This window comes from Elgaria multicarinata, chromosome 15 (assembly GCF_023053635.1).
Source record: "Elgaria multicarinata webbii isolate HBS135686 ecotype San Diego chromosome 15, rElgMul1.1.pri, whole genome shotgun sequence".
NCBI classification, from domain to species: Eukaryota; Metazoa; Chordata; class Lepidosauria; order Squamata; family Anguidae; genus Elgaria; species Elgaria multicarinata.
The window spans coordinates 21204115-21229157 of NC_086185.1; the positions used below are offsets into that span (position 1 = coordinate 21204115).

A 25043-nucleotide genomic window follows, 5' to 3' on the forward strand; every position below is an offset into this window, starting at 1 on the left:
TCTGAGAAACACAACAAATGGGTCTCTTTTTAACACTAGAAAGAGATATTTTCAATGGGTGGTCCCAGTTGTGTTCTTTACTAATTGCTAGTTTCTGGGCCATCACCAAGGGCAGCCCCATGTATAGTGCATTGCAGGAATCTAAACAAGAGGCTACTACAACATGGACAACCACTCATATGCAAATATAGAGAACGAGCAGAGGGGAAGGAAGCACAGTTATATAGGGAGGGGGCATAGATCAGTGTGATAGAGCACATGCTTTGTGTGCAGAAGGTCCCAGTTTTGATCCCCATCTTCTCCAGGCAGGGCAAGGAAAGAATTCTGCCTGAAACCCCTGAGAGCCGCTGCTAGTCAGTGTCGACAATACTGATGGACCAATGGTCTGACTCAATATAAGGCAGCTTCCTAACTTCCTGTGTTCCTTAGGAGTAGTCCCAAGTCAATGTCAGCCACCTACCAAACAAATGCACACTCTTGAAGCCACACTACTGCCACCAACCCTACCACTTCCACCATCACTACAACCACTGTTGCTTCTTCCACCTGTTCATCTGTCAGCAACTAGTTCCCCAGCTAGTTTTAAACTCACGCTACTTCTCCCAAATTTGAACTCGATTCCAGGGCAAGAGATTTCTCATTCAACGACTAGTAGTGCCATGGCTGCATGGCCAAAACTCACAGACCCCTACGTGTGGAACAGTGATGTTACTGATCTTCTTTTCTGCTCTTCGTTGTCCCAAGGCCTTTTGCAGGGGGAGAGATTCCTGAAGACCCATGTTGCTTATCTCATATCAATTTGTACAGAAAGACATAGGTTGAGCAGGAAGAAAGCAGCGCTAGTCCTAAAGGACTGCCGGTCCCCCACAATGCAACAGCATGCTCTTGCCCCCAAGGCTTTATGGTACCGAATGCCAAGCAGTGCAGAGCAACAACAGAGGGAGACAGAGGCTATTGCCTTCATGTCCCACCGGCATTCAAGAATCACCAGGCATCAGGTGAACAGACGGTGGGACTGAGAAGGAACTGGGGGCTTAAAGCAGGCTTTAGAAATTGTTTCCTTTAACCTTAACCGTTACTCGCTCTCTAATAAAGTCTGATATGCCCTGGTTTCAACTTTATAGAATCTCCCTCTAAGGCAGCTCTTATGATGCGTTTGAAATCATTTGGCAACTGTGTCCCAATAAATAATATTCTCATTATGCACCCAAATGTCCCAGAAGATGCGCCTTCACATATGCAATAATAAATTAAAGTGTGTGCATTGCTCTGCAATACTAATAATCAGTTCAGCTTGTCAGGTAAATAGCCAATTACCGCTTGATTAGTTGCCCAAGTCCAAAGGCTACAAAATGTGGAAGAATTATTGTAACAGGGGACCCACTGCACAAATCCTGAAGAGAAACACTGGTGCCGATAGACCTGATTTATTTGCAGCAGTTATGTGCGGCTGGTCTAATTATGCTGGATTCAGTCATTGTTCAACCAGCTGCACCATCATAATTGCTTTTGCAATAAATCTTATTTATTTTGCAATTGCTTACACATTTTAATATCTGATTAAGGTAAGAATGACAGTAGTAAAATGACTTGCCAAATAGATAACATGATGAGGACTAGAATAATGACAGGTTGGCATTAGGAAAGCAATTTTTCAAGCTCACTCGTTTCCTTTCCAGTTCAGAAAGATCCTTTTTAGTTGTACTGTGATGAAGTTACCAAGGAAATCCAAGGCCAAGTAAGTCCCATTTACTTAGAAATAAGCTCAATTGAACTCAATGGGACTTATTTCTGAGCAGACATGTTAGGATTGCACTGTTCGTGTACTTATTTATTTATAAAATTCATACATTTCAAGAGGGGGGACTTTTCCCCATCCATGCTGTCAAGGGCAAAAGCTACTAATAATTGTTAAAATAATTGTTAAGTATCATCTGTACCATTATATTTTTATTACCTTTTTTTAAAAAAAAACATGTTTTATTATGAATTTAACAAAACATAACAGAAAATAAACTATGAAAAAAGAAAAACAAACACTACATACATAGGAATGTCATCATTTTTTTTCATCAGATCTACCATTCAAAAAAAAAATAAAAAGAGAAAGAGTTATGTATATGTTTCTAGAAAAGCTGACCAAATATCTATGGACACATCCATTTGCAAAGGGCATCTATATAACACCCGTTCAAATGTTGATAGCATTGTTAAGGCCTCAGTCCATTGCATTATGGGAGATGAGCATTTATCCTTCCAATGTAATCATATAAGTCTTTTAGCTGTCATAAATTTTAGGAGGGGGGGGGCTTTTCTCCAACCATTTTGTCAAGGGCGAAAGCTACTAATAATTGTTTAAAGAAAATATCATCTGTATCATTTTATTTTTCATTACCTGTTACTAAAACCCACCAGAACTAAAACAGCTTTTTAAAAATTAAACACAGTGGTGTGTGTAGGGTGACCATACGAAAAGGAGGACAGGGCTCCTGTATCTTTAACAGTTGCATAGAAAAGGGAATTTCAGCAGGTGTCATTTGTATATATGGGGAACCTGGTGAAATTTCCTCTTCATCGCAGCAGTTAAAGGTGCAGGAGCTATACTAGAGTGACCTGATTTAAAAGAGTGACGGGCTCCTGCAGCTTTAACTGTTGTGATGAAGAGGGAATTTCACCAGGTTCCCCATATATACAAATGCCACCTGCTGAAATTCCCTTTTCAATACAACTGTTAAAGATACAGGAGCCCTGTCCTCCTTTTCATATGGTCACCCTAGGTGTGTGTGTTTAAGTCGTAGTGCCATTGATTAAAATGTGCCTTCATAGATTATCCAGCAAACATGTTAGTTTATTAAACTATCAATCCAGACTGATTTAAGACTTGCTCAGTCTTCTGTTGCCCCCATAACTAACTTGCCATTCCTGGAAGCCAGCCTTCCCCAACCTAGTGCCCTCCAGATGTTTTGGAATCCAACTCCTCATCAGTCCCAGCCTGCATGAGCAGTGATCAGGAATACTGGCAATTGTCATCCAAAACGCCTGGAGGGCACCAGGCTGGGGAAGGGTTCTGTGAGTGCTTGTATCGGTCTTCTTTCCACTGGTTCCGGTTTCAGATTTATTCCCCTTAACAACGCTCCAGTGCCAGTGGCAGCGTCTTGCTCATCAGCCAACCACCAGAACCCAAGGCAGGGACCACCTGTGATCTTGTTTGCTCTGTCCCAGTTTGGACCCAGGCATCTGAACAGGCCAGTATCAAAGGTAAGCATGCTTACTGTAGGCACATGCCGAAGGCCCACATCCCAGCAGGGGACTTGTTCCTCCTTTTCATCGTTGCAACCTGTTGGTTCACCTGTGTCTCACTCTGGCCCAAGCAATGGTGGCAGTGAGGAGGAGGAGGAGATGCCGCTGCCCACTTGCTTCCTGGCTGCCTGCGTGACAAGCAAGCTAGCAGTAGCCTTGAGGAGAAAGAGGCTGAGGAGCAACAGCAGCTGGTGGCAATGGTGGTGAGCAGGTAGACTCACTGTGGCAGGGGGCCCATTGAGTGTGTCTCGCCCAAGAACACCCCCAAACCTGGAGCTGATATTGCTTCCCACAGTAGCAGATGGGAAGCTGCCCACCATTTTGATTTTCCCACAGTGGCCCAGAATGCATGATGTAATGCCGTTCTGGAGAACTTCAAGAAAAATAAAAATAAAAATGGGAAATGGGTTTCCAGACTGAGGGCATGTCTACACCAGCCATTTATCCTGGGATCGTCTTGGGATCATCCCTGTATGTCCAAATGACACACAGGGGATCCCAGGAGCAAAGAAACCTAAATCCTTAGGTTTAGAAAGGGCCTCAGCCACCACCACCAAGTAAGCCCACACCCAAGGGAATAGGCATATGAGTGAGCACCCAGAAGTGAGAGTTTCCAGTTGCGGGTCTCCTGAGCTGTGGCCAACAAAGCAGGAACATGGGAACACAATCTGGAGTGGTATTGTCGACACTAACTGGAAGTAGTGGGTCTCTGGGGTTCAGGGAGGATTCACCCTACCTGAAGAAGCCACTGGGGATTGAACTTGGAAAAGTCTGCATGCAAAGCATATGTTCTGCCACTGAACCACAGCCTCCAAGGCAACGTTGGTCCAGTGCCTTTTAGCATGCAGTTTTGCAGCATGGCCAGCTGGGGTCCCTTTGTGAAACATTTCTACCATAAAAAAAGGAAGGATGGATGGAAGGAAGGAAGGAAGGAAGGAAGGAGCCAAAGCAATCAATTGCTATGGACACCAGTAACTGAGTACCTGAGAGCCAGAGAAGGTTCAGTTAGTGGATGCTGGAAATGTGTGTGTCATGATGCTCTCCTCCAAAGCGAGATGTGCCAATTTGTATAAGCTGTCAGAAAGACCCGCCATAATTAGAAATAGCCGTTTCCATAGAAACAGCATCATCAGGGGAGCAACTTGCTGTCCCCATGATACCTTTCACACCGTTATCCTGGTGACGCAGGAGATTATACTTGGTGTCAAAAGATGAAAAAAGTGTGTAGGGGTGGTAGAGGAGAGGGCTATCAAGTGAAGCAGAGCGTGGAAAGTGAGAAACCAATACATAATCATTCATAAGGGATGGCAAGGAGAGAGCTCTACCGTGGTGTAAAGTGAATCCTCATCTGGGTGAGCATGCAAAGTGCAAACCAAAGGAAAGTGCTCTCTACATGCTCAAAAGCAATCTCTTCTGGATAATGATTATGCAGGCCCCAGACATGACATCTGAAAAGAGTTTCAGGGGCTAAGCCTTGAAGGAGTCCCAGGTCAAGTTAAGTTCCAACACACTGTTGTCAGGAGTTGCATGCAACTCCTTTGCTGAGGTAACTACACTGGCTGCCTATTTGCTACCAGTCCAGGTTTACGATTCCAGTACTAGTGTATAAAGCCCTAAACTACTTGAGATCATGATACCTGGGAGAGTGCCTTCTCCCCTGTCAACCTGCCTGGTCACTGACATCATTAGAGGGTACGCTCTTGGTTGTTCCACATAGACTTATGGCCCAATTATAATCCACCAGGAGAAAAGCCTTCAGTGTGGTGGCCCCCTTCCTATCAAATTCCTGCCTTCAGAGGTCAGGCAGGTGCCAATTCTGTGTTGCTTCCAGTGCCTCCTGAAAACACTGCTATTTCAGGAAGCTTTCCTTGAGTGACTAGCTGTGGCTTTACCAGAACTCGCTTTTATCATATCTTGTTTCTTTTCTTTTTTTTTTAAGTATTTTTTTAAAACATGGTGTTTTTATTCTTTTATTTTATCTGCTGTTCAAATCTTTTGGATGCAGAGCAGTATACAAATATTCTAAATAAATAAATAAATAAATACAAAATAATACTGGAAGACCATTCAAAGCGTAGAGCTTTTTTTCCAGACCCTCGGAATCAAAGAGCAAAGCTGCCGAAAACTTGTTGCGGGACAGCGGCTTCTAACCACATGGAAAATCTCAGAATAGTTCTGTCCTGACACTTGCACGTTAGCAATTCACACAACAGCTTGCAGTGAGCTTCTAGGGCCTGATTCTGAAAGGTGCTGTGAGGCTTCTGCTCTGATTGGAATTAATAGGTGTTGACAGCGCTTGGCACTAGGGAACAGGGGGAGGAACATCTAAATGCTAATATAGGATGCCAGGAATGTATACCATAGTGTGATTTAATTTTGGAGTAAGGGCAGCAGGAGACAAATGCACGCTTGGAACTAAATGGAAAGACTAAATATTTAGTACCAGTATGGTACTGTCAGATTTACAGTGGCAGGCTGGGGTTTGCTACAAAACCCACCAGTAAGCCTTGGGTGGGTCATTTTCCTCTCCCTCCAGAATGTTACGAGGATAAGAAATGAAAATGTGTGTTTTAAAAATGCCCCGCAATGAACTGCTTTTACCCTGGAGTAGTTATCTCCCAGGATTGTAACCCAGAACTGTGGCCACAGCTAGACCTAAGGTTTATCCTGGGGTCATCCAGGGTTCGCCCCTGCCTGAGCACTGGATCCCCTGCCCGTCACCTAGATGAACAGGTTTGACCCCTGAACGATCCAGGGATAAACCTTAGGTCTAGCTATGGCCTGTGTTGCACTAAGTTAAGGTGGGTGTCACGACTACCATCTTTTCTTGTTTGCAGTGGGCAGTGGGAGTGTAACACAGAGGTAGCCATGTTAAGTCGGTAGCAACAAAATCAACTGAGAATCCTGCTGTTCAGTCTCTAAGGCCCTTTCTACACCTAAGGATTATCCCAGGCAAATGGAGGGATCGTCCCTGCCTGCTCCTGGGATCCCCTGTGTGTCATTTGGATGCACAGGGATGATCCCAAGCTGATCCCAGGGGGAAAGGGGAGGTGTAGAAATGACCCATGACACATAGAGATCTAGAGAAAGAAGGAGTGAGAAAATAGGGAATAGACGGGGTTTACAGCAGCAGCTGTCCAAGCATTCATGGGTTAAGCAGATTGCCAGTTAAAGTACAGGCTGATCGACAAGTGTTTCATCAATGGGAGCACATGGTTAGGAATGTTCCCCAGATAGCTGGAGGAGTGTGTGTGTGTGTGTGCGTGCGTGTGTGCATGTGTGCGTGAATGAGACACTCATCAGCACTTAGGCAGCACTTATGGTGTTGCATTTGTGTTGTACCCCGCCTCGATTAAGAGGGAGAAACGGGTAACAAATAAATAAAATTATTATTATTATTATTATTATTATTATTATTATTATTATTATTATTATTTAGCCCTATTCATGTATAATGCCTGAAAAGGGTCCCATAATAAGCCTAAGAGGGCTGTGACCATAGTATCCCAACCACCAATGTTCCCAACCTCCCCATTTTGAGTGGGGAGGTTGGAAGGGGGCTTCTACTTGCATTTCCTTGAAAGTGAGTCGAACCCTTTTCATGATTGTGAATATAGGAAGCAGACTTATACTGAGTCAGACCATAGATCCAGAGTTTTTCTTGCCCTACTTGGAGATGCCGGGGATCAAACCTAGGACCTTCTGCACCCAAAGAAGGTGCTCTACTGCTGAGCTATAAAGGACCTGGATAGGGCTAAGGTAATACCCTGCAAGCCAAGGAGAAAGAGAGTGTGGGAGAGGGAGAAACAGTTGTGGAAGAGATAGAGACAGACAGACAGAGAAGCAAATGTTGCAAAGACACCTTAAGTGTCCACTGCTCTCTCAACTCAAGGAAACTAAACCCAATATTGAAGCCCCTGGAACATCTCAGGACTCAGAAGTGTGGGACATGCCAAATCACCCATATGCTAAAACTAATTAAAAATGGGCTCTGATGTTGCCCATTGGGGTAACAGTACATTCTGGGCTGAAAGCAGTTGAAGAAATTCTAGAGGAGGGGTGAATTTGAATTTGAACATTAGGAGAAATGTCTTGATGGGGATAGTAGTTCAAGGTGGAATGAAATACCTAGATGAGAGCCCGTTCTCCTCAAGCAGAGGCTGGAGCTGCTCTAGTTCTGGGCTGGTGGTTCCCCTATCAGTGGGGCAATGAATCCACTCTGGGGTTTCAGTCAGAAGGTATTAGAACTCTAAAGGAGGTATCCAAGGCACTGATTCCTAAAATTGGTTCAGCACCTTGGATAGCTCCATTAGAGTTCTGATTGTTTCCAACTGAAATCCAGAGCAGATTCACCACCTCAGTGACATTGGAGCCACCAGCCATCCACTGGTTCTGGGTTCCCTGAACAGAGCAGGGATTTGGACCAGATTGCCTTCAAGGCCTTCTCCAACTCTATGATTCCTGGAATGTTCCCTGTCTGTCTGTCTCTCTCTCTCTCTCTCTCTCTTCTTTTGACACAATGGCCCTCAAAACAGTTTATAATATGATCCCTAATAAAACAGCATAAAAAGTGCAAAGCAAGGCACATGATCACTCACAGCCCTTTTTCGCCCATTAAAATGGAAACAGTTCCTCCATATTAGGGCTGCAATATTTAATCAAGTAGAGCCTCGTGTGGCGCAGAGCGGTAAAGCAGCAGTTTCTGCAGCTGAAACTCTCCCCACGGCCTAAGTTCAATCCCAGCAGAAGCTGGTTTCAGGCAGCCGGCTTGGGTCGACTCAGCCTTCCATCCTCTCGAGGTCGGTAAAATGAGTACCCAGTTAGCTGGGGGAAAGGTAATCACGGCCGGGGAAGGCAACAGCAAACCACCCCGCTGTAAGGCCTGCCAAGAAAACGTCAGCAAAAGCTGGCATCCCTCCAAGAGTCAGTAATGACTCAGTGCTTGCACAAGAGGTTCCTTTCCTTTCCTTATTTAATCAAGTAATTGGTTGGCTTAATTGACTGATTGTTTTAGCTAAAAAATAAATTAATTAATTAAAAAGTAGCCCTCATTAATTGAGTGCCATTTTTTAAAAAATGTTTTCACTCATTTATTTATTGCATTTATTTAAAGCATTTCTAGATCTCGTTTCAGGGTGGGGTAACATAAAACACTGTGCATATAATAAAAAAAATGATGCATTAACATAATACAGCAAATGTTCCAAAACACAAACGTTCCCCAACAAAAGACAAACCCTTTGACACAATTGCAACTACAATTCAGTCCAATAAATAATAATAATAATAAAACATAATCAGGAGAAGGCCAGACTAAACAAGGTAGCCTTCCTAAAAGCTTAATACAAAGACATCAAAATTGCCAGTGGCAAGATTGCCGACATCTATGGACCAATGATCTTCCCACCTAACACAGAAGTGAATGCCTCTCTAATTTTACCTACACTGGCACTGTCTTAAAAATGGCACCCCTCACTTACTGATTACAAGGATTTTAAAGCATACCTCTAGGTGACAATTGCGCCCTTCTCTCTCCCAGAAAAGGAAAGGCCTCTTCTAAGGTGCAATATACATGTCCATCATAGAAAAACAAAGAAACCATGTGTTTTGCTGCAGGTCTGTAGTTTTATCTACATTCAAATGTATGCACCTTTGACTGATTTGTTGATTTACAAAGCAATCCTAGGCATGTCTACTCAGACGTAAGCCCAGGAGAAGTCAATGGGGTTTTACTCCCAGGAAAGTGCACCTAGGATTGGGACCTAAGTTTTCTTGAATTGGGTGACCACTCTGCTTCTTCTCAATCTGCTGAGTATTTCCTTGCTGTCCTGTTTTGCTTTTCTTTGTACCAAGTGAAGATCTTTAAAAGTTCATTTGAGCCTCTCTTACTTGCTATTTGCATCGCATGTGGTTGTTAATGCAAAACAATCCACTATATATGTTCTAGCCAATGTACAGTTTAGCATTGCATTACAGAAAAAGGTAGCACTTCACATATTCCTCAGAGGCAGGCATTAACCTTATAGGTTAAGAGTCTCAGGGCTGATCAGTAATGTGTGCCCACACACTCAGTTTGGCTTAATGGCACACGGTACGGGCAACTTTCTAAAACATGAAACACATTTCACTAATGGCCTGTACCGATCTCCTCATAAATAGTTTGGAAGTCAATGATTCAGCCATAAAATAACCTTTAATTGTCCATTAGATCTAAAGTGCTTTCAGGCTGTGTTTCTATAAAACGAGTAATCGTTTTTTATGTCCTTCTAAAAATGCAAACACTGTGATGCAATTTCCTGTTGATTCCATAGCCGCATAGCCCACCCCTTTATGAAAACAATGAGAATGCTGCCTCAATGTACCTGGCCCATCTCATCTGGGCTGAATTGCCTTTTCCGACACGGTCAGCAGACACTTTCTGAAAAGCCCATGGCTGTTGTCAAATATTTACTAACTATAATTGGAAAGAATAAAAGCGCCCATTCCATTATCATTATTTCCCATGTTAAAAAGAGAGGAACAATGTTAAACTAAATGGACAGAGCATTGTTCCTTATATTGGACCATTCTCGTTTGAGCAAGCGGGTCTTCAGCTGTGGCCTGTATGCGAACCCCAGTCCCTGACACCCCATAGCTAGTACCTTACTCTGAAACATTTCACAGATGAAGAACGCTGGTGCAGCATGGTGGTTAGAGTACCAGACTAACTGGGGAGAACTGGGTTCAAATCCCACTCAACCACGAAACTCAGTGACCTTGGGCCTGTCACTCTCTCCCTGGATCAATGAATTGGACCAGTTGTGAGGATAAAGAAGACCAATGCATGCTTCCCTGACCTCCATGGAAGAGGGGTGGGATATAAATCCAATAAATAAAAGGAGAAATGCACTCTATGCTCATATCACGGATCATTTACAAGTGCCACGACCTTTGTATTACACACTGTTGAAGGCTCTTCAACAGGAGTGGTTCCAGGTTTGATACAGCCTGGGCAAATGGAGAGAAGAAGAAGAAGAAGAAGAAGAGGAAGAGGAAGAGGAAGAGGAAGAGGAAGAGGAAGAGGAGGAAGAAGAAGAAGAAGAAGAAGAAGAAGAAGAAGAAGAGGAAGAGGAAGAGGAAGAGGAAGAGGAAGAGGAGGAGGAGGAAGAAGAAGAAGAAGAAGAAGAAGAAGAAGAAGAAGAAGAAGAAGAAGAAGAAGAAGAAGAAGAAGAAGAAGAAGAAGAAGAAGAAGAAGAAGAAGAAGAAGAAGAAGATAAACCTTGGTGGGAAGTTAGAATTTCAGGAGGAAAAAACAGGGGTGGAGGTTAATACTCTTTCCGACTGCACTTCTCTTGATTAGAATAAGGACCATGCACAGTTACATTGAGTTAAAACAGAATACAAGCCTCAGCTATACTCTTAGTTACTGGCAGTAAGAGCTTTAAGCTTTCATAGACCTTGTTCAGATGACACACTAAGCCATGGTGGTTAAGCATTTTGAGCTAAACATTATGGCTTAGTGTGTCATGCGAACCATTCCTAACCATGGTGATTACATAAACATGTTTTAAACATATTCACTAACCATTTGTCTGAACAGGCAGATATACTGGTATTATTGGGTTTGGGGGGCCCTGTCGCTTTGCCTACAGCTCGGTCCACCATTGGAACATTGCTCCAGGGAGGCTGAAAGTAGTTCAACACCTCTGCTCCAGCTTCCTGTCAGAATTGTGGGCAGCTGCCAGGAGGCCCCATCCACCATGGAGCCATTGCTTCTAATTATTCGGATGGAGCCATAAATACAAACACACAAATAGCCACATTTATCTCGAGGTGGGCCTGGCATCAATGGCAGCATAGAAAGCCTATAATGGACTTGTAAAGTGGCTTCTCTTAATACCTCTGCCTTTCACAGAATTGTGAATAACCTTTATTTAACGGCCACTCCTGTGTTGCTAGCTGAGACTGGCTGCTTCCTTAGGTAACAGCCGTGGCCAATTCTTGCTGCTTATAATGAGGAACTACAATATATAATTTAAGTTACTTTCAAAACGATGCCCCTACTGAGTGTAATGCGATTAAATGGAAAACCTGATTTGCAGTGCAGAGGCTTTCAACCTAAGAAGTCTAGCATTAGGCACCAGAGAACCAAAGCAAAAAGGAAACAATCTGTCCCAGTAGGAAAAATGTCCACATAAATAATATGTCCCAGCAGGAAAGATGTCCATGTAAAGAATATGTTGTTTCCTTTGCCCTGTAGAGTTGAAAAGCCACTTTGCCCATGGCAGTGCCAAGTAGTTTTTAGCTAATCTTGTCATAAACTGAGCCAGTCTTTCCCAATCTGGTGCCCTCCAGATATATTAGACTGCAACAGCTATCATCCACAGCCAACATGGCCATTGGCTCTTGCTTGTAGCCTCTGACCTCACGATGATTGACTGGGCTTTGATAATGCCATGCAAGGAAAAAAAAACCTGAAAGCACAGAACGCTGGCAAATTTTGTAGCTTCTGAAAGGGACGTGAAAGGACAGTTTGACCAAGGAAAAGATTCACAGTGCACACCGGGGATGCCAATGAAATTCAGCCATGGGAGCAATGGCGCTTGGGACTAGAGGCAAGAAAGAGGCAAGAGTGGAGAGAAGAAGGGATGATGGAATGACTTCAGGATTCTTCGCATGTTAGGACGAATGTGTGTAGATGTGGGAATGCAAGGACTCCTACTTGCAAACACATGGGCTCTTCGGGGAGTTATTCTGAATGCACCTAGGAGGCAACATTGCATCTAGTGGACATTCATTGTAATGTGTGAAGAGTCTATAGGGGTCTATTGTAGCAGAGCTAAGATATAGGAAATAGGGCAGGACCAAAAGGCAGCCACCATTCCCCACACACACACCTCAGTGTCCTAGGAAAAGATTGTGATGTGGTGTAGTTCTAAGACATTTGGAGAGGAAATGGCACCCGCAATCAGCAAAAAGGCCACAGGAAAAGTGATTATTAGAGTTGTTCCCATACAGGACTGGCCCTCCCATTAGGCAGAATGAAGTGGCCTCAGGTGGCAAATGTTGGGAGGCAGTGGTGGCAGCTCCCTGGTGGTTGCTCCTGACACCCCTAGGCATTCCCCTCTGTTGGAGGACAAAGCTGTGTGGGCCCATCCTGGCCCACCTAAAGTAGCCTGCTGACTCAGGTGCCATGAGAATGCTATCCCATAACCAGGGTTGAAGTAACATTCAACTGCCAGTTCAGTTGGTATTTGTACATGGTAGGTGTAGCTCCATCTTGACCTTTGCCCGAGGCAGGAAAATGCCCTGTTCATCCATCACAAGATGGAAGAGGGGAGGCAATTTCACCTCCCTCATCCACCCCATAGTGCCTCTCCCACAAACACTCTGGACAAACTTTGCCATTTTTGACAGTCAGCCCAGCACTAACAGGAAACAAGTTACAGGATAGCTGAAAGAAAGGATCTTGGCCATGGGTTAAGAAGCACCAACTTGGGGTGTTGTGTTATGTCTCACATAGGGTGACCATGGGTTCCTGTATTTTTAACAGTTGTATTGAAAAGGGAATTTCAGCAGGTGTCATTTGTATATATGGAGAACCTGGTGAAATTTCCTCTTCATCACAACAGTTAAAGCTGTGAGTGCCCTGCCCTCTTTTAAATCTAGTCACAGTATAGCTCCTGCAGCTTTAACTGTTGTGATGAAGAGGGCATTTCACCAAGTTCCCCATATATACGAATGACACCTGCTGAAATTCCCTTTTCAATACAACTGTTAAAGACACAGGAGCCCTGTCCTCCTTTTCATAGGGTCACCCTATCTCACACAGCAGGTTCCACACGTTGTTGTGTTATGCTATGGTATAATGTAGTACTTTATAGTATAGTATAGTATATTTCTATGCTGCCTTTCAAACCAATGGACCCTTTCAAGGCTCACCAAGGTACAAAATACAAAACAATAAAATAAAACGTATAAAAAGGGCAAGAGAGCAACATCTCAATAACATCTTGTGCGAAACACATTTCTCTCCCTAATGATAGGCAAAAACCAGTCCTCCCAAAAATGTCAAAAGAAACAAGCGTAATGCTTCCCAAAGGGTCTGTGTGCCCCTTAGGCACCTTCCAAATGGCAGCTGCCTTCCAGACAGCAGCTCCTTGCAAGAATCCTAGAGGAATGATGGATGTAGGAAGTTGAAAGCTGAAGAAAGGAAAAGGGGGAGGAGGGGAGACTGTAGAAAAATGTTCCACTGGGCCTATTTCTTTTTCCTTTTTCTTACAGACCTCAATCCCTTGTGCTAATTTACATTGCAGCATAGGGCGAAGGCTGCCTTACTAGCCACTCTCTACAGAAATTTCCTGGGTTTTCATCTGGGCCTTAGAATTCTCTTGCATTTATCTCTTATAGCTGTATTTAATTATGTAGGGGATTTTGTGGTTGAATCTTCAACCTGCCATCAACATCTACGTGAACACAAACTCTAAGTGAGGGACGTATATACAACGGAACACATTGCACAAATTTAATGGCCTATGGGATGCCTTTCTGCAGTGCTTTGATAACAACAAAATTGTTATCCCAAAACAGCAACTGCTGTTTACTCTTTCTCTATATGACACCTTATCTAGCTGACACACAAAACCTTTTCAGCCCATCCTTCTCGTGTCTTCTTTCCCTCTGTTTTGTTCCTCATCTTTGAACTTAACTGATTGAAAACAAAAGGCCAGATTTTCAATAATTCCACCAAAGTCAAAGACTGTAACAAGAGGGACATGGTTTATCAGACACCTCATTTTTCCTGATTCAAAACCATTTTTGTTTGCTTGTTTTAATTTCATTTGTCGCTCTTCTCCTTCCTGTTAGTATGTATTGTCGTTGTGATCATAATAAACTACTGATTTGATGCAGGGGAGAAAAGCCAAAGCTGCTACGGCTCTCTAGGCATCTTTTTTGAAGCCAAGGCATGTACCTCTCACCTTGTCAATCTCACACCCATTGTCTGCAGACTCACAGGCAGCTTAATGATTTTCTGTATAGCCGACCCTGACCTTATTTGGGTGACGTTGATTGTGTGAGCTCGAAATAAGCTTACACTGCTATTAGTTAGTGGTCCAGTTCAATGTCATCTGCATAGAAAGTGCAGATGTGACTTGAAATTTAAATGTGCAACTCTGCAGAGAGCAAATTTCCAAAGGTTTCACAGTGGCCTAAAAGGGAGAGGGACTTTATAGTCCCATCCCAAAATTAGAGCCAGCCGGGATCTTCCATGCTTTTACCACTAATGATCTCAGGCCAACTTATTGTTGGTGATATCCTGCACTATTGCACCAAGCATGTTAACTCAGGTCGTACACAGGTGAGGCTAATCACATAGGTCCCTCCAACCCACCTAGAAACAATGGCCTTAGCTAGACCTACCTGTTAGTCCGTGAGATTTGTTGTTGATGAATCTGGGAGAAACCAAAACTAACAGATTTCTCTATGGCCTTAGCTAGACCTACCTGTTAGTCCGCGACGGAGGGGTGAAGATCTTGTGCTGGTTTTATTGCAAGATCCCCCCTCTGTTTACACGTGGCGTGTGACAATTCAGAGAGAGAGGCATCGCGCCCACCATTTTTTAAAATTTTCTTAAAAGAAAAGATGTGCACGAGCACCCGTGTGAAAAAGGTAAGGATTTTTTTTTAAAAAAAAAATTACCCGCTCACCCGACCCCACCCCGATGAGCGCAGTGCTCCTGAGGAGCTCTGCGCCCCATGAGCAGGTCGCGGTTCCTTGCGAAGATCTACGAGGAGTTGGGACAAACCTTGGTGCCCGGCCACACGTTCCACGGTCTCGGGTTCAGACCGAGACCACGGAAAAACTAGGCCTAAGGTAGGGTGAGATCCCGGGGCAAGGGGGGATCATCCCTTCCTGATCCCGGGATCCCCTTTGCATCATGTGGACGCACAGGTACAATCCCGGGGATCGCCCTGGGATTTCGCCCAGTCTAGCTATAGCCTTTGTCTCCAGCCACATTGAAATAGCTTCAACATCAGTAGCAGTAAATTTTAATGGTAACACGGATTGTACTACCTACTTAAGGATGGAAATGCATGTTTAAATCCTAGATCCTTCCTCCCAGATGTATTTTCTGATTTCTGCAGCATGTTCATTGTTGTTGGAAGCAACCCTTATTCACTTGACCAGCTGCAGGGAACATTCAGAGAATCAGCAGAGGTGGTAAAGCCACCTCAGGGTCTCCTACTGTCCAAATTTAGGTTGGAAACTCCCCAAGACAGGGACCTGTTTTGTAATCATTATTCTGTGAAGTACTAATAGTCACAGTAACAGCTACATCGATAAGGCTGAGGAGAGACCTGGAATTAAATATTGCAGTATGGAATTATCCTGTTCAGGGTTCCAGCTAGCCTGACATGCCCCTTTTTAATAGACACCACTCCATCTCCCATCCAGTCCTAACAGTCAGACAACATGCCATATCCATGGAACATGCTCAGTCCTCAATGAGCTGTTTTGGAGTCTCTCCCCCTCCCCACCCTTAGGATTTCCTACAATATTATTCTTGGTTGGGAAGGGTACTTGTTTAAGTTTCCCCCAGTCCTTCTGATACCACCCTCTTTAATGTGAATGTTGCCATTCTAGTTACATTAGGGGCCACATCTGAAGAATGAGTTCACTACTAGATAGGAGTATGCATTGACCATGGTGTCCATTTGGGGGTGGAATCAGATGTATTTCTTGGATACGAATCATCTTGATGGACATTTCCTGACATTCACTTGGATCCTAAGAACTGTGAGGTCTACCAACAGCTTCCACATTTGGAGCAGAACACTACTGAATATCACTTGCTGGCGGACTAGGTCCAGCATGTGTAAGCTGTTCCCTTCTTGCTTTGCTTCTTATGAAAGTATATCTTGCCCACTCTGGATACTGGACTAGATGGATGTTTGGTCTGCTAGAGCAGTGTTGCTCGTATGTCCTTACAAGCAGAGTTCCTCTCATGCAATAAGTTGTTGCCACCACCTCCTTCCCACCGTGGTGCCTGAAAAACTGCTCCCGAGGGCCAAGGGCATCTTTGGAACAGTGTGGTGCAGCATATAAGATAGAAAAAAAGAGAAAAAGCTTCACAGGATGCAAAGAATTTATTTTCACAAAGTCCAACGCATTTCGGCCTGTACTTTATTCAAAGGCCTTCCTCAGGGGGTTGTTAGAAGATCGTGCCTGCAGAAAATAAATTATTTGCATCCTGAATAGCCGTTTCTCTTTCTTTTTTTACCTGGTTGGATGCTCTCCTTTTGGTTTTGTGTGTGTGTGTCTGACTGTGTTTGGCAGCATACAAGATAAAAAACAATGCAAAAGTATGTAAAACAAATACAATAGAAAATTAATCCATCACTATTCCATAAAAAATTCACAGCTCCTTTGACTTAACAGAAGTTTATTTGTTCTATTTACTTATTCTTATTTTATATGTAAAGACTTGTATTAATTTTGGAATTTGTATTTAATGTAATTTTTTAGAAGGCAACTTGGGTAATTTTGGTCAAGTATAATCTTGCTTTTATTCTTTTGTACATTTCTTTTCAAATGCTAAGGTCCGTGGCTGATGCAATAAAAGGAATTCATTCATTCATTCATTCATTCATTCCATAAAATGCTATAAGAACAAGTCACTCCAATAAAACCTGCAGACTATGGAAAGGATCATGGAAGCAAGAGAGAATTCAGAGCTGAAGCGTTGGACTTGACAAACCCTAACAGAAGCCAATTCCAGAGGTCCAAGACAACCACTGAACATGCAGACAGGCTTGTATGGGAGAAGTTAGTCCTAAAGGGGAGACTGCCATTGCAAGGGGGAATTGGTAGTAATTAAACATCTCCTTCTACCGTTTGTATTAGTAGAAGTTGTTTTCCAGTTGAATGACAGCACCATTGGGTTCAAGCCTTACAAGAACTAGATAAAAATATCATGGGCAATTCCTTCTTTCTTTCTTTCTTTCTTTCGTTCTTTCTTTCTTTCTTTCATGCCTAGAATGTTTGCCAAAACACTAAGCATTTCAGAGACAGGAACACAATGTCTTATGATAATAATGAGTCTATAGTAATTTAAGAGGACATGAAAAACAGACCACCTAGTCAATCCTGACAGCCGTGACTCCTTGATAGGAAGAGGTTGTGACTCAAGACTACTCCCACTAGATGAGTCCACAATTCTTGTATGTGTCACTCGATAAAGTTCATGAGCGATAGTAGGCATGTGTCATCACGATTCAGAAAGGAAGGCAGCAGATGAAAAGTGTCACACGGTGACCCTTAATTGTTAGGTTCTGGAATGCTAAACACAACTATGCCTTTCACTTTCTTGCTGAGCCCTTCATTGGGGCTCAGAGCAGATAACAACAGCTTTTAACACATCACATAACAGTAAAACAGAGTAAAATACCCCATCCAATATAATGCAACCTATAAACCATTTGTGCTGATTTTGAAGGCATTCAAATGTCCGCTGTGTTGTCACAGGCTGTACTTTTGCTAGAATATAAGAAGAGCCCGGCTGGATCAGACCAAGGGTCCATCTAGTCCAGCATTCTGCTCACACACTCACTGACCAGCTGTGGACAGGAAACCCATGAGAGCAACAGCACCCTCCACCCCAGGCTCCCCAGCAACTGGGGTAAATAGGCTTACTGCCTCTGATATTGGAAAGCATAGCTGCTAGATATGGATTTAACAGAATGTCTGTTTTGGCCCTGAGAACTCCCTGCTAGATATTCCTGACTCCCTCTTACAATCCCCAGAATCCCCTGGGAAAGCGGCAATGACAATTAAACCGAGGTGCACCTGTCCCTGCGTGAAAATGAGGTGATCAAGCTTCCATATGCAGCCTTTTTTACCTCTAAAGTAAATAAAGGAATCCATACAGAGTCCTCCTTAAACCACACACACACACACACACCTGAAAATGGCTGTTTATTCTGATCCCGAGTTGAAGACCCCTGTTTTAAAAATGGTATTCCTAGGGGGGTTTCTCTCTGCCCCAAGGCTGTTTTATGGGTGGAATACACATTGCAGTTGCCATAGTGATGTTGTCCAGTCTGGGGAGGGATCATACCTCAGTGGTAGGCCAACTACTTTGCCTGCAGAAGGTCTCAGGTTCAATCCCTAGCATCTCCAGTAAAAAGATTAGGAAACCAGGGATAGGAAAGACCTCTGCCGGAGACCCTGCCGAGAGACTGTCAGTCAAGCTTATAGGCTAAGAGTCATGACACAAAATGGGGAAAGTGATGGGGAGAGAAGAGGAGAACATGCAGAATCTACTAATATCCATGACTCCTGTTTACAAGTTTGGGAATCTCCATGCAAGAACCATCTGCATTTTCGCTTGCATCAGTACCGAGGAAACCCTGCACTAAACCACAGCTATTTTAGTTGAGACCTATAGGGCCTTTGCGCCCATCTGCAACCCCCTCCAGCCTCATGTACCTTGGAGATCACAACAATGAAAATGATTGATTGATTAGAACATCAAGGTGGACTATAAGACTTGAACTAGGAGAAGCCTGAAGATCAACAATTGGCTCTGCCATGGAACTCTCAGTCTAACCTTCTTTAGACAATGCCTAATTAAGCTATGGAACTCCCTGCCACAAGATCCAATGATGGCCACCCGGGCGTTGAACCTCTTTCAGCCCAAGGGATGAAAGTCCAAGCTTCCATTCCAGTGAAGCTTTTAGGGGCCTTATTTTGGTAATGGGAGGAGCCAAAGGCAAAAGGAGTAAGGCCGAAGTTAAAGAGATGGGATATTTGAGCTTGTCAATAACGAAGCCTTATGAGAGGCATTTCAATCTTCTAGAACAGGGGAAAACCCCCACCAAAGGCAGGAAACTCCCAAACGATTGTGGGGGGGAAACAGTCAGCCTGGGGAAGGAAGCAGGGCCATCTGGTGAACCCCAAAGAGACCAATTTGGACTGCAGATGGGCCAGGTTTGGTGCGCAGATCTGAGATTCAGCATCCCTGGAGAAGACAATTGTAGGTTAGATGGACATCGTAGTCTGACGTAGTATGAGGCAGCTTCCTACATTCCCCATGCCTACCCTATAACATTCAGAAGCACTTGTTTCATGGAGCTGCTTTCACATGGTGAGTTTCCGTGCCCCTGCTCCACATTCCCGGCAGCTGCTGGAGAGTGTGTGGAGACTCTCCATGGATGGCCAAGAACCACTCAATTTCAGTGTCCTCTTGGCGGTGGCCATATTGACTTCTAGCACATCAGCCATACTTCAGAACAAGTTGCACTCTCATGGATATTTGCTTGGGAGTAAGCCCCACTGACCTCCGTTGGAGGTGTTATGCAGTAAACAAGCCTTGGGCCTTGCAAGAGAAATTCAATTCCCAGGTATGTCGTTGTGATCTTTTCAAAGTCGGCACAGAATTACCCTGGTACTAAACACTGAACAAGCCCTCTGTAGAGTTCAATAATCTGTAATGTTTCCTGTTTGAATTGCCCAGACAGGTTTTAAAGGAAATCAGAGCTGCCGTATATCACAACTCCGAGTAATGAAATGTAATGAAAAAGCTGGTTGTCTAATAAGATTTTTACTGCCCAAAGAATGCCTGAGACTTAATATTTAATATATCATTTGTATTGCAGCAAATACATGTGCAGCTTGACAAAATTAAACACAAGTTACTTGTGTTTAAAATGCAGTGGGAGTTTTCCTTGCGGTGAGTTCTGGATTTTCCAACCCAAGTTAAAGTTCTTTGCTTATAAATAATATTTTTATTTGTGGGTGGTGGGGGAGGGATACGTGCGCATGAAGGGCGAAGTGACATTATGAGCATTTTTAAACATACTTCTGAAACCAACGTTTCAAACTAATCTACCCATAACCTCTTATTTTTCCGTTTTGTATTAGGATCTTATTGATATCAGAGAGCTTTGGCTATTGGGTGTTATAGAAATGTAAAAAAAAAAAAAATCAGTTATATTTTTCTTTATTCAACTCACAAGTAGCTGTTTGCACCCAGATCCTGAGCTCAGAAGTTGTCCTAGTTATTTTTATTGACATTTATTTCCAAGTAAGGGAGGTGAGCATATTTCTGAGTTAACTTCCAGAGGATCAAACTGCATGTATGTTTCGGACTGCAATCTTAGAGACCAATCCTCTGTTGAATGCCTGAGTCTAATCCTATGAATTCAACGGGGCTTCCTCCCAGGCAAGTGTGCAAAACTGCATAAGCTTGCAGTCATGGCTTCTCGTTGCAGCAAACTGAGCCCATGAGATCCATGCAATTCGCAAATAAACCTTTGAGAAGCTTATAGCTGTTTTCCTGCATGGTTCAAGGTTAATTATACCATATCAAGGAGGCAATAAACAGCAGCAGCAAGAATACCAACAGACCGAAAGCTCTTCATCAAAGTTTGAATGCATTGATGAAGTCAGAGGGAAGGGACAATTTGGAACAGGATCATTTATGCAAGGATGAATTAAAATGCTCTGCAGAGCTACCGAAAATGCTTAGAGAAGGGGGAGAAAATCAGGTGAAGTGTGAAAGACCTTATTCCTTGCGGGGTGGGGGATGCATCTCACAAATAGGAAATGCCAGCCGAACGTATCCAAATTTTGTGCAGCACGATTGGTGCTGATTTTAGAGGAAGGAAAATGCATAGATTTGGGGTTATAAACCCCATCTTTATTTTGTCTTTTCAGTCTTCCTAAGATCCAGGCTGTATTTTCCTTCTCCTTTCTGCAATTCTAAGATAAGAATAAGAGTAAGGAGATCAGGTTTGTTTTTTTAAAAAAGAGCAGTTTGGGCCAAAACCCACCTTTTCTGTAAAGCTTTTGGTACAACTCCTTGTTCTCATACCTGAGTTAACTAAGCCTGTGTAACTGAAATAAATACATATTTCCCCACTTTACCTCTGCCCCCATTTCCCCCCTCTTTCTCTGTTGTTGTTTCCTCCTTGTCAAATTTTTCATTTGTAAGTTCCATGGGGCAGGGACCTTTCCCCTGGAACTTCTTGAAGTGACATGCACATTGGTGGTACAATAGCAACAATAAAAACAACAGTGGGAGCAACAGAATGCAATAGAACATTTCTCTTAGTCCTGCTGCCTAAAGCACTCACCTCTCGACGGGCTCATCAGTGTTCTCTTCTGTGATCATTTGAAGATCCGGCGTGTTTTTGTCAGGTTCTTCGTTGTCACAGTTCTCCTCTGAGCCAGCTTTCGGCGTCTCCTCCGCCGTCCCTTGCAGATGTTCGATGAGGTTTTGTTCATGCCAGGTTTGGATCGGCCGGTGTGGCACCGGGGTCGGGCCAGGCACCGGCGCCAAGATGTTGTGATGGATTGGGCTGTTGTTTTTCTTCAGCCCGTTTCTGTCCCGCGAGTGGCTCTTCAGCCTGTTTTGAACCGGCGTTCCTCTATGCTCATATCCTTCCTGCTGGAGGCAACCTCCGGTGCCTGTGGAATTCTGTGAGGGGTGGCTGAACCATCTCCAGCGGAGCCTCAAGATCTGTTTCACGTCAAATTCCTTCTTTCCAGATACTGACATCTTTATAAGTTCAGGATTATTTAAAAAGAGAAAGAAAGAAGCAGCAGCAGCAGCAAGAACAACAGAAATCCGGTTGCTCTGGAAAGGAAATGGACTCTGTTTGTCTGTCTCCTGCGTTTTCAATGTCTTCTCTTCATCCAAAAGGGCATGTGTTTCTGGGATTCGTCTTTTCTTTTCTCTTTCCCTGTATATCTCGAACACTTCAGTTAAGATCTTCCTAACTGTATAGGTGGGAATCCATCCTGACAAAATGATGAGGTCAGATCTTAAACAAGTAAATCAGCTTAGTGCAGGCAAGCATCTGCTATTACACTCTCTGGCTGCTAGTCTGTCTGTCTCTCTCTCTCTCTCTCTCTCTCTCTCTCTCGCACAGCACTGTAGAACTGTGCTCTCAAATATATAACCTACCCTCTTATCATCCTAAGGGATCTTACCCTGCAACTTCAGCTGCATATAAAAAAGAAAGTGGCTCATACTTTATTCCACATGCCCCCTAGGTGGGCTGGAATGCACCTGGTTTGTAAAGAGCAACCTTTTCTCACCTTAGGTTTGGAATCCAGGCTACACTTCCCTGGAAGTCTGTCCCATCCATAGAATCCGGCTGCCTGGCTGCAACCTTAAGCCTTCTTTGCTTGGAAGCAAGAAATCACAGGGGTTTATTTTCCAAGTCAGCAGGGACAGGGACAGGATGCGAGCTTTGACAGAGGTTTTTTAACGGGTGGGTGGTTTTATGGGGCTCTTTAATGCTTGATTCTATATGGCCCGTTTCTCTAGCGGTTCAATTGCTCCATTTCATGTCACTTCTTCGTAAAATGTGAAATTACTGGAAATGGGTGTCCTCAAGCATCAGCTAATTTTAGCTTAAATGAAGGAGACAACATTTAAAATCGGTAGTGCCGTCTTCTATCAAATCTATTTCTTCCTCTCCCTCTCTCTGCCTCTCTCCTTCTCCCACACGCACACACCAGTTGTCGCTTCCCTCCCCCCTCCATTTCTAGGAGAAGAATTTTGTAGTATTTACCTCCACTATATGAAGGGATGCAGGGGAAGCTGAAAACAATCAGATGAGATGCTCTTCCTAAAGGTGCTTATCTATGGAAAACACAACACTGTTTCCTGGCTAAGTGCCTGTGTAAATATTCTCATGCCATCCGGCTCATCACCCCCTCCCTCCCTCTCTCTTTCCCTAACACACACATACACATGCACATACACACACACACACACACACACAGGGAACTTTTTTCCTACTTTGCCTGGAGGGTAATCTGTTGAAGTCTGTAAGCTAGTGGTGGGCAGGGCCAAAGCTAAGAGTGGGTGGAGCCAGTTGAGGGCCAGGATCAAAGGTAGGCATAGCTGGGCACCTGTGCCACCCTGTGGTTGCTCCTCCCCTTCACCCTTGCAACCTGCTGGTTTTCACTCTGGCCCAGACAACCAAGGTGGTGAGAAGGAGAAACAGTAGCTACCATTGCCGGCTTGCTCCCTAGCTCTCCGCCCATTGAGCAAACAAGCAACCACTTCCTGGATTGACAGGCAGAGAGGTTGGGAGCAATGAGGAGAAAGAAAATGAAGAGCAGCCATGGTGCTGAGAAGGTGGACTCACAGAGGGAGGCGGCTCATTGGGGGTGTCTTTCCCAAAGCCTGTAGCTGGTATTGTTGGGGTCACCTCCCTCCCTCTCATTCCTCTACTTCTTCCTCCCCACACAACAGGCTGCTGAGAGAGGGACAGGTCATTCTTGCTCGGGTCGGAAGCGAGTGCTTGCAGAGGGCTTTGACATTAAGCCCAAAGTGGCCAGTGCTTTTAGGACCACCGGCTGCCCACGCCTAATCTAAAGACTCTGCACAACAAAGCTGCCTGTATCTTCTGTGCCATTGAGTAGGATATGCTGGAGACTCAGTGCATGGATTTGAAGGCCCACCCTAAACTATAGGATGCCGAGAGAATTTGTTTTCTAGGCCATTTTATAAAACTGACAATCATAAACATAGATTCGACCATATTAGGATAAATACCCAAGCGCCTGTTGTGATTATGATGGAGGCATGTTTGGGAGGAGCACTTGTGGTGGGGTGCTTGAAGGGATGCAACATGCGTACACAGAGGCACCTTGCACCCTTTGCAGGAACTCTGCCTGGGTTGAGCATTCAGGGTCTAGGATGAGCATCAGCACTGATCTCACCACATTCATGAACCCAAGTGCAATGCTTTGCTTTTCCTCAGAAGAACAAATGGTCTTCTCCTTTACAAAGGTGCGCAGCTCGCCATCCGTGAGCTGCATGTGGCTGCTGTGGTCTTTTTTGTCACCCCCTGCTACCACCACCCCACCACTACTGCCAAATCTACCACTGAAATTGGCAGTGAAGAGCGAGGAAAGGGCCACTTTGCTCTCATTATCCAGGAAACCGGGACCTTTTGCTGCCGAATTTCAGTGGAAAAATTCAGTGGTGCGAATGGGTACCTGGGGGGCATTGCTCATATACTAATAGTGAACTCATTCTCATAGGCCTTAGCTAGGCCTAAGGATTATCCCAGTTTATTGGAGTGGTCGTCCCTGCCTGCTCCCGGGATCGCCTGTGTGTCGTTTGAATGCATAGGGATGATCCTGGGACAATTCCGGGATATAGGCCTGGTCTAGCCATGGCCTGAGTGTCAATCTTTATAGAGTCAAAATGAGGCCACCAACAGCTAATAGGGAGGTGTCAGCAGGCTTGGGGAAACCCCAAAGTTTACAGAAGTGTAAAAGTACTGGGGGGGGAGACCTAAGGAAGGGAACCGTCCCCCCACCAAAAAAGCAGTCCACTGAGGACTCAGCATGCTCACTGGTCACGGAATGCTTCATAGAGGGTCCAGGTGTCCTGATTTACAGAAGACAGTCCTCTTTTGGAAGGTGTCCTCTATATGAAGTGCTGCCTAGTAAATCTGGAGATAAAGTAACTTTTCGAATAAAGTAACTTTGCCTTTCTTTAAAGAGAGAGAGAGAGAGAGAGAGAGAGAGAGAGAGAGAGACTTATTTATTTCACCATTTTTCTGAAAAAATGACAAATCGAAACAAAGGCCGGATCTACACCAAGCAGGATATTGCACTATGAAAGTGGACTGAAAGTGGTTTATAAAAGGCAGAAGCCACACCAAGCAGGATATAGCACTATGAAAGTGGTCTATGGGATGTGTCAATGGGCCCCAACAGTGGTTAGTACACTT

At 44.1% G+C, this 25043-nt stretch overlaps 1 protein-coding gene across 1 annotated transcript in view; it reads right to left on the reverse strand.

The window, feature by feature from the left end:
* Positions 1 to 21857, reverse strand: part of KLHL4 (kelch like family member 4) — a 60212-nt gene extending 38355 nt beyond the window's left edge. The window contains exon 1 of the mRNA XM_063141936.1: positions 21417 to 21857. Within this exon, the coding sequence (XP_062998006.1) occupies positions 21417 to 21841 (425 nt within the window). The 5' untranslated portion in view covers positions 21842 to 21857. The remainder of the gene's footprint in view (positions 1 to 21416) is intronic.
* Between the last annotated feature and the right edge of the window lie 3186 nt (positions 21858 to 25043).